This window comes from Saccopteryx bilineata, chromosome 6, assembly GCF_036850765.1.
Source record: "Saccopteryx bilineata isolate mSacBil1 chromosome 6, mSacBil1_pri_phased_curated, whole genome shotgun sequence".
Taxonomy (NCBI): Eukaryota; Metazoa; Chordata; class Mammalia; order Chiroptera; family Emballonuridae; genus Saccopteryx; species Saccopteryx bilineata.
This window is the reverse complement of record NC_089495.1, coordinates 156,910,626-156,926,197: the sequence shown is the minus strand read 5'-3', so window position 1 is coordinate 156,926,197 and position 15,572 is coordinate 156,910,626. Positions and strand designations below refer to the sequence as shown.

Genomic DNA, 15,572 nt, shown 5'->3' with positions numbered 1-15,572 from the left:
CCACACTTAAGTGTAAGAGGTAGACAAATGGACTACATCTTAATGGGAAAAGCTGAAGAATGGACCTTTCTTCTCCCATATACCACACAACTAAAATGGAAACTTATAATACCTGAATTCTATAACCCTTAAAGATAAAATCATAATGTAATTAAAAATTACATAATATTCTCATTAAGAAAAATCTTAACTTAAGCAAAATCTGACATTAATTTCTCATCTTTGTTGTAGGCTCTGTCACCATGTATAATAATAAACTTTCAGAAACAACTAACCTAGAGAATCTCAGCAAGCTCACTGGAGTTTGTCCACAAGTCAATGTACAATTTGACTTCCTCACTGTGAGAGAAAATCTCAGAGTCTTTGCTAAGATAAAAGGGATTCCACCACAGGAAGTGGAACAAGAGGTACAGAAGTATATTAGTACTGATATATTGGTCAGAATGAGATTATTCACTCTTTTTGTGTGGAGTTCTTATGCTTTCATTAAGTTACCTTTGTGCAAAAACATTCTATGAAAGTTGGACAAAAAAATCTAACTTTGATAATATCTAACATTGGTGTATAATTTATAATATGCTGAGCATTATTTATATGTTTGAATATAATAATTCATTTTTCCACAAAACAACTCTATGAGATAGGTAATATTATTCCCATTTTATATATGTAGAAACTGAGGTTCAAAAGAGTAAGTAACTTGACCAAGACTATGCAGCTAGTTACTATGGAGTGGTGTTCAAATCTAGTTCATCTTGCTCGGTGTCTATGCTTTTAACCATTACACTTTACAGCCTTGTATTTCTAAATTTAAAATTAAAAACAAAAGAATGGAATCTCGGTTTGTGACACCAATGTTGTCATTTGGTTAGATACAAAGAATTTTGCTGGAATTGGAAATGAAAAACGTTCAAGACATCCTTGCTCAAAACTTAAGTGGTGGACAGAAAAGAAAACTCACCTTGGGCATTGCCTTTTTAGGAGATCCTCCAGTAAGTCACACAATTTCTAAAGATGGATTCAAAGTATTTAAAGAAACTTTTGGTACTAATTCAAATGTTTTCTTTACAAAGGACATATGTGATAAAATATTTATAATGAGACATTAAATATAAGAACAAAATCCTAACCACCCTGTCCTTTGAAGTGTAAATAATATGGTTTCCACATGGTTCTGGAAGCACTATATACCTGTTGGAAAACTCATTCATATACTCCCCTCCTCTATAGATTTTCCTACTGGATGAGCCAACTGCTGGATTGGATCCCTTTTCAAGACATCAAGTGTGGAACTTGCTGAAGGAGCGGAAGAGGAATCGTGTGATCCTCTTCAGTACCCAGTTCATGGATGAGGCTGACATCCTGGCTGGTAATTGATGGTTTCCTTTAAGTATCTGATGAAGACATTATGAGATCTGAGAAATATGCTGAACAGCTATACTTTCTAACCCTGTCATCTTGCCATATTTGACCATTTGAACAGCTGGTGATGATATGTATTGGACCCCAAGAGTCAAAATCCCAGCTATTGCCATGGAGCTCTTAGAATTTTGTATCGTTTGATTACACAGGGGCATGATCTGCCAACAAACTTACTTATCTCAAAGTAAGTTATAGTCTTTATTCAAAGGCATTAATCCTTTTACTCAAAATTGAAGTAAATCAGCTTGAAATATTCAAACAATTTTGATGTGTGTCCCTTTAAAATGTGTAATGTGATCATTCTGTATCTTAGAGCAGTGGTCCTCAACACCCAGGCTGCAGACCAGTACCAGTCCAGGGGCCATTTGGTACCAGTCCACAGAGAAAGAATAAATAACTTATATTATTTCCGTTTTCTTTATATTTAAATCTGAACGATGTTTTATTTTTTAAAAATGACTATTTTCCCTCTATTACATCTGCCTAAGACTCACTTTTGACACTTGTCTTGGTCACATGATACACTTATCAGTCCTACCCTAAAGGCCGGTCCGTGAAAATATTTTCTGACATTAAACCAGTCCGTGGCTCAAAAATATGGGGACCACTGTCTTAGAGGATGTATCCATGTAGCCTCTCTGACTGGTTGAAAGAAAAAACAACAGCCTTAAGTATATAAATAAGATTCAAATGTGTCTATTTCAATGAGTCTTTATGATGCCCTATGTTCAAAAATGTAGACCTTTCTGAATTTGCTTTGAATAATATAAAGGAAAAGGGGGGGAGAAAGAGGGTATTTGTAAATAAGAACCTGTCTTTTCTTTGGAAACAATGGGCAATTTCTTAACAAACTTTCTTCCTTGCTTCTTCCCTTTCAGATCGGAAAGTGTTTCTCTCCAAAGGGAAGCTGAAGTGTGCAGGCTCATCTCTGTTTCTAAAGAAGAAATGGGGGATTGGATATCACTTAAGGTAGAGCCACTGAAGGAGATGAGAGAATGAGAAAAGGGCTAGAGGAAAGCATGATCTTGAAGCAACACATTACAACACACTTTTATTGTTAACAATAACAATGTGTTATTATTATACTCAGATGTTCATATATAAATATATACAAATTCATGAATGGAGATATATCTAAAAGATAGATAGATAGATAGATAGATAGATAGATAGATAGATAGATAGATGATAGATAGATAGATAGATAGATAGATAGATAGATAGATAGAGATATAGAATTATGGAGTTTCCATGAGTATATGAGAGCTATTGATTGGCAGATTTAGAAATCAAGAATATAATAAGATAACACAAAGGTTTAAAAAATGTGATAAAAGAAATATACCCACAACACATTACTTGGTAAGATAAGTATGTATGAAGGGAACTTTCTCAACTGACATTGCATTTCACAGCCTCATCAGCTTTCACCCAAGGTTTGACAAAGTCTTCCAAGTGGGCTCCTTGTTTCTTTTCTTTCTTCTAGCCTTTCTTCTTCTTTTTTGTTCTTTCTGTCCTTTCCACCCTCTTCACTTTACATTCATCACTATTTTTAAATAGTAGCATATACTAGCTGTTATTTGTGGATTAATACAGAGAAAAATTTCTTTACATTCTTTATTTAAATCTTTTACTTTATGAGAAAAAAAAACACTGTTGTTACTTTTACTCTACAGAAGAAATTATGGACCCCCGAAGTTAACAATGGTAGAGTCAAGAATGGACCTGGATGGTTTTCATTTCAAAGCTCTCTACATAGATCCATTTTATTTCCCACAAAGAGAGAGAGAGTCAGAGAAAGGGACAGACAGACAAGAAGTTAGAGAGAGATGAGAAGCTCCAATTTTTTGTTGCAGCTCTTTAGTTGTTCATTGATTGCTATCTCATATATACCTTGACGGGGGCTACAGCAGAGAAGTGACCCCTTGCTCAAGCCGCTGACCTTTGGCTCAAGCCAACAACCTTGGGCTTGAAACCAGTGACCTTAGGGCTCAAGCCAGTGACCATGCTGTCATGTCTATGATCCATGCACAAACTAGCGACCACATGCTCTATGAGCCCGCACTCAAGCCAATGACCTCAAAGTTTTGAGCTTGGGTTCTCCACGTACCAATCCAATGCTCTTTCCACAGCACCACCAACTGGTCAGGCTCTAGATCCATATTTTAAATTTCTTTTAATTTGTACATTAATTGATCAGCTTGTATACTCTATACCTTTTTTATAGAAAATTAAATTTAACAGGGTGACATTAATCAATAACTGTACATAGATTTCTGGCAAACACCACTGCATCATTGAATAATCAGTTATGTTGTAGGTATACTTTAAAAACTTAAAAAAAATCATAAGACAAAAACAAGACAAAGCAAACAAAAAATTTCAATGATTTTATTTTATCTACCAGGTACCAAACTACACTGCCAAATAATGTTGGTGTAGCCCACTATCATTACTCTAAAATCACTTCCATTAGGCCTGACCTGTGGTGGCATAGTGGATAAAGCATTGACCTGGAAATGCTGAGGTCACCGGTTCGAAACCCTGGGCTTGCCTGGTCAAGGCACATATGGGAGTTGATGCTTCCTGCTCCTCCCCCTTTCTCTCTCTCTGTCTCTCTCTCCTCTCCCCTCTCTGTCCTTTCTAAAAAAATGAATAAATTAAAATAAATAAATAAATAAAATTTAAAAATAAATAAAATAAAATCACATCCTTTACTCAATTCAATACCTTTATTTAAAAGAAAAAATTTATTGTTTTTTCCACATTCATATTATGGCTGACATTTCTCATTGTTTAAAATATTTCCTGAGTCTGGAATTTTCTTGAACCTATGTTGACCTGTTCAAGTCCTACAGAGTTATGTCACTGCCGCCTCACATGGCCTTTATCTATCTTACATCCCTGTGTACTATCACAGTATCTTGATTTCGTAAAGTACTTTCTTTTCATCTCTTCTGGGAAATTAAATGAACTCTCTGAAACTCAATTTTTTCGCTTACAAAGTAGGAGTAATAATTCTTAGTTGCAAGTAGAAGTTACAGAAAAATAAAGGAGAGGGTGACCAGCACATTGTATGGTTAACACAACATGTTCTCAAAATAAAGAATGCTGGGTCAGGGATCCCAATGAATTTCTGCATCTCCATGATAATAATTTGTGTAATTGCTTTATTTCTCTTTCTGAATCAGGATCCACAAACTATGGTTTGTGAACCAAGTCCAGCTCACTTTCTATTTTTGTAAAGTTGGAGCATAGCCACTCCCATTTGTTGAGCTATTGGCCACGGGCTTCTCCCATGTTACAGTGGCAGTGTTGAATAGTTGCACTAGAGATCTATTGGCCTGAAAAGCCTAATGTATTTCCTATCTAGCTATCTACAGAAGAGGTTTGCTGACCTCCTCTTCCTAGCTATAAGCTTGTATTGTTTATGCAGTACACTACAGTGCCCAGCGCAAACTCCTTCAAGGGGCCAGGAAACGTTTCATGAATCAACAGAATCATCTTGGAGAAAAATTATGGTATATTCTTTTGTCTCATTCCCTCAATGGATTCCACTGCTTCTAAAAAATGGCATTTTTCTTTTATGTTCAAAATATTTATGATAAACTTCATGAATTTAGTCACGAATTTGATCTAATAAAATTACCATTTTTAAGGGCTTGTTAAGTGCAGATATTCACTTAGTAGAACCCTGGATGTTAGCAATCATTATTCCACTTTACTAATGAGGAAGCTGTTCAGATAAGTGAATAACACATTTCAAATGACAAAACCAAGTTACAAAGTCATTACTGTATTCCATCTACTGTATACAGTAAAACCTTGATAAATAGATTTTTTTTACATTGGTATTTTGACATGTATAGAATGATTTCCCAATGATACTTTGTTCTTAGTCAAAGTTGTAAAATTAGCACTAGAAAGAAAGCAAAAAATTAGCCATCCCACTGTTCAGAACCCACATTTTTCCTTGATTAGTTCCTATCTATAACCTTGTTTCCTTCATAGCACTTACCACTATTGGTAACTATTTTACTTATCCATTTCTTTACTGCTATTCTCTCTGTCTCTCCCATTAGAAATTAATCTCCATACAAGCAATATAATGCTGTTTTATTTACCATTGCACCCTCAGCATTTAGGATAAATTCTGTCACATACTAAGAATTTAACAAATTTTCATTGGATGATTAAATTGAATACCTGAATCTGTTTGTATGTATCCATTTCAAAGCCCCTTATTCTTGCCTAATACAATGATTGTATATGGCCACATCAACTCCCTTAGAAAAACGTAATCCATTGTCCACCTCATATAGTCCTGACGTTGCTATATTGTGTCCCTGATATCTGTAGTCTGTAGTTCTTCTCCCCTTAAGGACCTAAGTCAATATTGATCCTCTCTGGGCATCATCCCCGAATAACCTGACCAGTAATCCTGGTTAGTTAACTCTTTGCTTTCCCCCATTACATGTCTATAATCTGATTTTTTTTTGTTTGTTTGTCCTCTCATTTCATGTTTGGATGACCTATTCTAGGATTAGATTTTATTTGATATTTTCTTGTCTCATAGAGACAGGATTTTATTTGATATTTTCATGCAATTGTAGACAATGTCAAATAACATGTATCTTTTTTTTAACACCAGTTTGCAGTTGACTGAAATGTGTGTTAAAGAAAAAATAACATCCCTTGTTACACAGCACATCCCTGATGCCAAATTATCAGCAGAAAGTGAAGGAAAACTTGTCTACACATTGCCCTTGGAAAGGACAAATAAATTCCCAGGTAATATACATGAAAATCACAGAATGATATACATAAATGTTATTCATAATAATAATATCAGTGATAATTATTACAACTAACATTGAGAGCTTACAATGTGCTCAGGTATTTAAAACATGATGTACAATAACTAGATTATTTTCCACAGTGGAAAATATTATATTCTAATTGTTGTGTTATGTCTGGGCATTGAAGGGAGCTTTATTAGTTCTTCATTTCCTTCAAGAATACAGCCAGTATTCTAGTATTCATAACTGTGCATGAACACAAATGGTTGAAAACCTCTGTCTTAACTGTTATGTTAAACAATCCCATAATAAGACTTGATCTGTTGACAAATCTTTTGTGGTAACTCTGAGTTTTTCAGGCCCGTAGTGAACAGTTTACTTTCAAGAGCTGTTTTGAATTCTCCAGCTTCATTACATCAGGGTCAGTTTCTGTGCACTTACCTTGTTCCTTTGTGTGGGACATTTTTGACTGATGAATTTTCGTTTTCCTTGACTGTTTATGTTGACGTATGCACATTAGATAGAACAGGCACCTCTCTCAGTCTCACAGACTGGCTTTGTGCAGGAGATCCCCACCCATTAGCCTGGGCAGAGTTGCTAAGGGCCTCTATGAACTCTTTGGCTCCCTGAGGAAAAGCAGACAACTGTAGCTTTTGCCAGGTGTCTACATGGTGAACCAGGGGTGTGAGCTATGACATAATGTCAATTATAATAATCAAGATTGTGTAGTATGGCAGCGTGATAGACAGATAGCCAGAACAGAATTAATTCTGGTGAGGAGGTGGACAAAATTCTTCACTCATACATGGCTGGTGGGAATATGAACGAGCACCATGACTCTGGAAAATAGTTGGCAGTTTCTTGAAAACAGAAAACCTGCAGCTACAATTCAACCAAGTAACTGCACACTGAGCTTTTATCCTGAAGGTATGAACACATGCTCACACAAAAACCTGTACATAAATGTTTATAGCAGCTTTGTTTGGAATAGACAAACCTGAAACAATTCAGTTGCTCTTAATAAGGGAGTGATTAAATAAAGTGGGTACATCTGTCATGTGCAACATCGCTCCACAATAAAAAGCAAGGGGCTACTGACTTTTATATGCAACAACCTGAATGAATACTCAGAAATCAGACTCAGTAGAAACAGCCAATCCCAAAAGGTATGTATGATTTCATTTAAATAACATTCTTGAAATAACAAAATTATAAAAATGGGGAACAGATTAAGAGTTCCAATGGGTTAGGAGGAGATGAGGTCAGAAGAGTGTGTGGCTCCTAATGACTAACATGATCATGGTGGCAATGGAAATGTTTTAGATCTTTTTTAAAAATAATAATAATAATTTGAGAGAGAGAGGAAGAAGAGAGAGAGAAACATAGATTTGTTGTTATACTTATTTATGCATTCAATGGTACGTTCTTGTATATGCCCTGACAGGGAATCAAACCCTCAACCTTAACATATTGGGACAGTGCTCTAACCAACTGAGATACCAGCCTAGGTTTAGATCTTGACTGTATTGGTGTTAATATCCTCTTTGTGATATTGTACTGTGGCTCTTTCAAACATTACGATTGAAAGAAACTGAATAGAGTATGCAGATCTCTCTGCATTATTTTTTACAAATGCATGTGAATCTAAAATTATCTCAAAATAAAGAGTTTTATTTTAAAAGAAAAAATTACTAGTTATGTTTATCACTCAGAGAATCTGTTCCCTGGTCGGTGGCCTGATGAGGGCCTGCACTGAGTGGTTGAAATAATTAACCTTACCTTATCTATGTGCAACAAAAACTCTTAAATTACCCTCATCAATTCATTCAAATATAGACTTCATGGTGACAGCACAAGGGTTCCTTACAACCATCAGGCAAAGTGTCACCAAACACTAATGTTAATGTGTTTTTATCATAATTATAATTTACAGGAGGTTCATATTATTTTAGGGAAACGGAAGAATGACAACACTCAGTAGCAGTTTAATTCTTCTCTATACATTACTCTAATCAAGACAGAAAACTTTACATAGATTTCATTTGGGGTGGTGAACACACAGTGCAATATACAGGTGAGGTACATAGAACTGTACATCTAAAATCTGTATGATTTTATTAACCAATGTCACCTGAAAAAAATTAATTAAAAAAAAAACAAGAAAGACAGAATGCTTTTAGTGTGTCCTTTTGCTCAGGGAGAAACCCAGGTTGAAGCCCCAGGAGTTCTGTCATCATACTAGGATTAAAAATTGGCTTTTATTTAAGCTTCTTTTAATTAAATATAATAATTTAAATTCGTGCAGACAAGGACATTGCTCCCTCCTTTAAGAATAATAACAATGCAAAAGTATTATTGGTGAATGAACTAAAGAAAAAGGGATACAGAATTGCTAGAGAGACTACTGTCACAATTTCCTACTATGCCACCAAAGTTCTGAGTAGTTCCTCATTCTCTATGAGATCTTATGAATTTTTCTTCCATACTCAAGAGCAGAAATTTAAAAAATCTTTTATCTTTTGTACTTCCTTTGACAAATATGTTCTGAACTGAAGAATGTTCTACACAATCCAACTAATTCTCACAAAAATAGATCTATCCCTTTGTTGACTTTTATGTGTTTTCCGGTAAGTACTCCTCAATTAATTAGGCTTGAAATTCAAAAGAATCTGAAGTTCCACTATTAATAAAACTTTAAAAACAAGACAGAAAAAAACTAAAATGGAATTTTAATAGAATATAAGTAAATATAAAATAATTAATCAAAAAAAGTTAATGAAAAAAAGAAAAAAGTTAATGTATGGGCTACAACACATAAAATTTAAAAAAAGATATATAGATTTGAAGAATGTTTGAAAAGTTATGCTTAGTTCACCTGTGATTTATTCTCATTTTGATTTGCTACTCTGTGTGTATTTTTTTAGAACTTTATGAAAATTTTGATCTCTGTCCAGACCTGGGAATTGAGAATTATGGTGTTTCCATGACAACTTTGAATGAGGTGTTTCTAAAACTAGAAGGAAACTCAACTATTGACAAACCAGGTAAATAAAATGCATGGCATGAAAATTATGCGAATGTATTCAGAATACCTAGTGCTGTGTAAACAGCAAGAAAACACTGTTCCAAAGACATGGTTATAAAATATAAGGTTCCATGATTAAGGTCGTTCTTGGGCAAGAATATATTAAGGTGAAATGCATCCCTGTCACATTTGTTACCTCCACTGACACTATGGCCTTGATATTAAAGATGGCCCAGTTTCTTCTACCCAAAGCTCATAATCCTCATCATATCCCATTTTCCAAGAGCAATTTTAGACAAAACACTTATTCTAAATCTCACTCTCCAAGCACTCTGAATATCCCTGCTGCTCTCCATGGTTTCTGAAGAGAAGTCAGCTCTAGATCTTATTGGATTTCTTAAATGATGAGTTGTTTTCCTCCTGCTGCTTTCAAGATTCTCTTTCTGTCTTTGGTTTTGACAATTCAGTTATGATGCCTTCAAATGTGGACCTCCTTCATTTGTTCAACTTGACATTCGATGAGCTAGATGTATGTATACATATATTGATATGTTAGAGTGTCTCCTCACATTTGGGAACATTTCAGCCACTGCCTTAGTTCCCCATGTATAAAAAGCATCCTTTTTTTTGAAAAATTAAGGGTCTAAAAACTGGGTATGTTTTATCCCATGGTTGTAGATTATTTTACTTGCATTTCTTGCATTTTTGCACAAATAAGGAGTTGTATGAATATTATGATGAATAAAACTTGAGTTCAATAACTTTATGTAATACATTTTTTTCAAATTTTGGGCCCTAAAATTAAGGTGTTTCTGATGCATGGGAGCATGTTATACATGGGTAAATATGGTATTTCTTCAACTATACTTTCTGTCCTTTCTCTGTACTGTCCACTATTGTATGTGGTAGTATCTGTTAGTATAATATGTTGATAGTGTCTCACATTTGTTTGAAAATTTATTATTCCTGATTCATTTTTTTTCTTTTTGTTCCTTAGACTTAATAATCTCAGTTTTTCTTTTGTCATGTTTACTAACCATCTCTTCCACCAAATGGAATCTGTTGAGCTTTTATTCTTCAGAAAATATTTTCAGTTATACTTTTTAAATACAAAATTTCTATTTGGATATTTTCAATAATTTTTAAATCTTTGATGATATTCCAAATTGATGAGACATATTGTTATACTTGATGATGTCCAAGTGTGTTGTGCAATGTAAATATAACTTGTGAATTTCCTAAATATTATTGTTGTTGACATTACAACTTTTAATGTAGTCATAAAATATAATATATAATTTAAAAACTTTTAAATTTATTAACATTTGTTGAATGAGCATTTTATCTATTTTGCTGAATAATTCTCTTCCATTTAAAAACATTTATACATACATGCATATAAATGCATATATATGTATGAGTTTAGACAAATGCATATGTGTAGAATATATATATTTATAGAACTTCTGTTGTGTGGAGAGTTGTATAAATTTTCATTTGGTCTAGTTGGATGATGGTGTTCAAATATTCTGTGCCGTTACTGGGTTTTTGTTTTACTGTGGTTTTGTCTACGTTTTCTATCAATTACAAGTGAGGGATAGTAAAATCTCCGACTATAATTCTAGTGTGTCCATTGTTGTCCTTTCCCCCACTTTAGTTCGGTGTCTCCTCCATGCACTTGGACCTGTTATTATGAACATTCACGTTTAAGATTAGCATGTCTTCTTGATTGCCTTCATTATCATAATGAAAGATCCTTTTTAAACCCTGGCAGTAACAGTTATCCTGAAGCCCAGTTTGCCCAATACACTTGCTTTAATTTTAATGTAATTTGTGATTGTCACTTTAAAAAAATGCTTTCAAATTTCTTGTGCTTTTAATTTATAATGCATTTCTTGTAAACAGCATATAGTTGAATTTTGCTTTTTAATTCATTTTACAAGGTCTCTTACATGGTATGTTTAGCCCATTTATTTTTAGTATGGTTATTGCTATCTTTATGGTTAATTTACAGTTAACCCCCAGTTTGTAGCACACCAATTTGCAGCTTCTTTCTCTAGGTGAACACCTAAGACAATTGTTTCCTTTATCAAGTTTTCAAGTCACAACTAGGCACTAAAATGATCTTGCATACTTATTTAACCTTTTTAATGTAGTATCTGTATCCAAATTATCCGAGATCTTCTTTCTACTCCTCTTGTTCAAGAAATGAATCCTCCCTCTATTTTTCTAGTTCATGGCAGCAACCAGTAATACCACACAATGCCTACAGTTATGCTGAAGATGTTATCTGGGTCTTTGTGATTAAACAAATGCCTAGAGTAAGTTCAATACAGTACCTCTGAAGTGAGAATGTATGCATAACTTATTCTGTGTTTTGCAGATATAGCCACTTCAGGAGAAGGACAGATAAAAGGAGCTGGAGACACAGAAAGACTTATTGAGATGGAACAAGTTCTCTCTTCACTTAGTGAGATGAGAGAAACAATAGGTGGCCTGGCCCTGTGGGGACAGCAAGTCCGTGCAATTGCAAGGGTCCGCTTCTTAAAGTTAAAGCAGGAAAAAAAAGTTTTGTTATCACTGTGAGTATCAGAGTGCCATGGCTTTGGTTCAGTAAATGCGTTAAAAAGAAATTCAAGTTTATAAACAAAAGACAACAAAAAATAAAAATAAAATACTGTGTCCTGGCCAGTGGGCTCAGTTGTAGAGTGTTGGCCCGGCGTGGGATGTCCCAGGTTCGATTCCTGAACAGGGCACATTGGAGAAGAGCCTTTCTGCTTCTCCAAACCACCCCCTTTCACTTTCTCTCTCTTTCTCTCTCTTCTCCTCCCCTTCTACAATAATGGCTCAACTACAGCAAATTGGGCCTGGAACAATTTGCTCCATGGTCTCTGCCTCAGGTGCTAAAAATGGCTCTGGTTGCAATAGAGCAATGGTCCTAGATTAGCTGAGTATCGCCCCCTAGTGGACTTGCCAGGTGGATCCTGGTTGGGGTACATGCAGGAGTCTGTCCCTGCCTCCCCTCCTCTCACTAAAAAATAAAAAATAAAATAAGATTCAGCATTACAAAACTGTGTAAAGTATAATACGCCATCTACATTATGGTCATAGTTTTTATCAACCAGCTGACTAGCAAGTAGAATTTATACTATCTCAGGGCTAACTTCAAAAGAAAGGTTAAAGTAACATGAGATTTCCTGTAAGATTTGTTCTTGAAATTTTCTGTGGATGGTATCAGAAGCAATGGGATGTAGACTTTTCCCCCAGTACCGATATGCCAATGCTTTATTTTAGTTGTTATTTCACCATTATACTAACTCTCCCCTGGAAGTCCTGACACTCCCATTATACCCTACTTGCTCTAACCTGGATGTCATGACTTCCCTATAGCCTTGTATGTGATGGGAGCTCACTCTCCATACCCACTGAGTGCATACTGGGCACTATCCCTGCTCTTAAGACTCATATCACATCTCATTAGCACCCTGTTGTCCACAGTATTTTGGTTGTCAGTCAGTGCCTTGTCTCTGAATACCTTGTTGAAGCACCAAAGAAATAGGAGGTTTGGCACTTAATAGAATCTCAGTAAGTATTTGCTAATAAATAAATAACAGGAATTCACTAAAAATCTTTGAAGAGATTAGCATAATTTAAGAAAAACCTTTAAGATTAATCTGGCAACACTGTATAACTCTCTTAAGAGATGACAGTCATTTAGTAAGAATCCCTATATGATATAATATTGTAAAATTAGAAAATAGGAATGAAGGGAGGTTTCAAATTAAGATATAATGAAAGTATAATTTAAAAAATACCAATATTTGAAAAAGAGAACACAGGAAAATAAAGAGTAAAAAATAATTGAAAATTTGAGCCTGGTGATAAAGAAATCATGCAGGCATCACAAAGAGAAATAGGGACCATGTGAACAGGATTGAACATAATGAATATTGTGTATAAAGTGTTGATGAATTACCACCACACTGGAACTCGGAATCTGGACTTAGAGAAAAAGGACATAGTTTGCATGAAATTGTGCAGAGTAGCTAATGGCCATAGAGGAACCAGAGAAATAAACAAAAGAATAAATCTGCATTTTATCATCTCTATTTTAGAGGTAGAAAAGGAGCAAAATAATAAATGGGTCAGAGAGCTATATGTTTACTTTTCATACTTTCTTGATCTCACTAAATTGTAATCTGCACAGATAACTTTTAAAAGTTAAGAAATGACTGCATGTTCACATTGACAATTTTCTTCCACGTAGGTTATTGGTCCTAGGAGTTGGAGTTTTCCCTCTTCTTTGGGATTACATTATCCCGAAAATTCAGAAAAACAGTTCCACTTTGAAACTCTCTCCTACTTTATACTTCCTTACCTCTGGACAAGCACCACATGATCCTCTCACTCAATTATTAATCATCAATAATACAGGTAATAATGTGGCGATTACTTCATTTCTAATACATTCACTGTTCAGAGAATTAGTTAGAAAACACAAACATGAGTGAAAAAATGAGTTTTCACCTCTTCAGCATGGGTTTGAAACAATGTATGAAGCTTGGGGATGATGTGTATACCAGCCCAAAATGGAGCAGAGAATAAAAAGATATTTGCTAGAAGAAAGAAGTTATCTGATGGCATTTTGAAAAATGAAAGAGTTTGTATCCCCCCACAATAATACTAACAGGTTGAGATATAATTCAAATGCTTTGTTTATTGATTTAAAATGAATAATCCAGTGGTTATTAGTACCTTCACAGAATTGTGTCATCTTCACAATTTATTTTAGAATAAACTCAAAAACAAATCCCATACTCAGTAGTAATCATTCCCATTCACTCTGCCCCCAGCCCTGATTTATCACAAATATATTTGTATTTCTATGTATTTGCCATCTGGACATTTAATGAGTCGATTATACAACACGTGATCTTTTGTGACTGAATTCTTTCACTTAGCGTGCTGCTTCCAGGTTCACTATGTTGTAGCGTGTGTCAATACTTTGTTTTTTTAGACAAGATCGGGCGCGTTCAGGGTGGTATGGCCATAGACAACTTTGTTTTTTTTTAATTGGTGAATAACATTCTATTGAAAAGTATACTATATTTTATTTTTCATCAGAGGGTGCATATTTGGGGTTCTTTTCAATGATTGGAAATTATGAGTAATGCTGCTATAAATGTCCATGTACTAGTTTTTATGTGAATGTGGTTTTATTTATTTTTTATTTCTTTTGGACTTAAACCAGGAGTTGAATTGTTGTGTTCTATAGTGACTATGTTTAATCATTTAAGGAACTGCTGAACTATTTTTTTAAGTGAATGCACCAATTTAAATCTACACCAGCATTTTGTGAGGATTCCAATTTCTACACCTCTGTGCTAATTTCTATACCTCTTTGTTATTTTCTGTGTTTTTATCAGACCCATCCTAGAGTGTGTCAACTAGTGTTTTGTGGTTTGATTTGTAGTTTTCTAATGGCTATTGGTGTCACTTTTTCATGTGCTTCCTGACCAGTTGCATATTTTGGGGGAGAAATGTCCTGTATTCCCATTTTTTAAATGGCTTATTTGGTTTTTTTACTGAGTCCTAAGGGTTCTTTATATATTCTAGACACTAGTCTGTTATGAAATGCCACAGATCCTCTTTATTCACAGGTTATGTATTTACAAACGTGTTTACTACTACAATGTATTTGTAGTCCCAAAGCCATGGCACTCTTATGTCATTCACAGATGTGCTCAGAGATGGGACATGTTATGTCACCTGATACACACATTTCCAGTGAAGTAGAACAACATGTTACTCTGCCATCTTGTCTCAGCTCTAATACTGTGTGCAGTAATCTCATACTGCCAACAAATGTTCTTTCTGTCATCTAGTTAGTCCACATTTTTCACGGTGATTTTGTTGTTTAAAATGGCTCCACCATTATGCTAAACACTTGAAACTAATACAAAAAATATTGATATTTAATCTAAATATATTTAAATATATTTAATTTAAATATATTTAAAAATAAAATTTAAATTAAAATCAGTGATGATAAACTAACTATTGTCACTTCAAAGAATATTTAATTTTACTAATTGGACAAAAATCTTGAAATGACTTATAATTTTACAGTTTCTTTTTTTTTTTCTTTTTCTGAAGCTGGAAACGGGGAGAGACAGTCAGACAGACTCCCGCATGCGCCCGACCGGGATCCACCCAGCACGCCCACCAGGGGCGACGCTCTGCCCACCAGGGGGCAATGCTCTGCCCCTCCGGGGCGTCGCTCTGCTGCGACCAGAGCCACTCTAGCGCCTGGGGCAGAGGCCAAG

The 15,572-nt window shown here is 34.8% G+C and overlaps 1 protein-coding gene across 2 annotated transcripts in view; it reads left to right on the top strand.

Annotated features, from left to right (window-relative positions):
- Positions 1-15,572, top strand: part of ABCA8 (ATP binding cassette subfamily A member 8) — an 82,903-nt gene that overhangs the window by 37,634 nt on the left and 29,697 nt on the right. For both annotated transcript variants that reach the window (XM_066235683.1, XM_066235682.1), the window contains 8 exons: positions 232-407; positions 873-992; positions 1,231-1,369; positions 2,301-2,391; positions 6,074-6,213; positions 9,146-9,265; positions 11,630-11,828; positions 13,514-13,680. In XM_066235683.1, the coding sequence (XP_066091780.1) occupies positions 232-407; positions 873-992; positions 1,231-1,369; positions 2,301-2,391; positions 6,074-6,213; positions 9,146-9,265; positions 11,630-11,828; positions 13,514-13,680 (1,152 nt within the window). The remainder of the gene's footprint in view (positions 1-231; positions 408-872; positions 993-1,230; positions 1,370-2,300; positions 2,392-6,073; positions 6,214-9,145; positions 9,266-11,629; positions 11,829-13,513; positions 13,681-15,572) is intronic.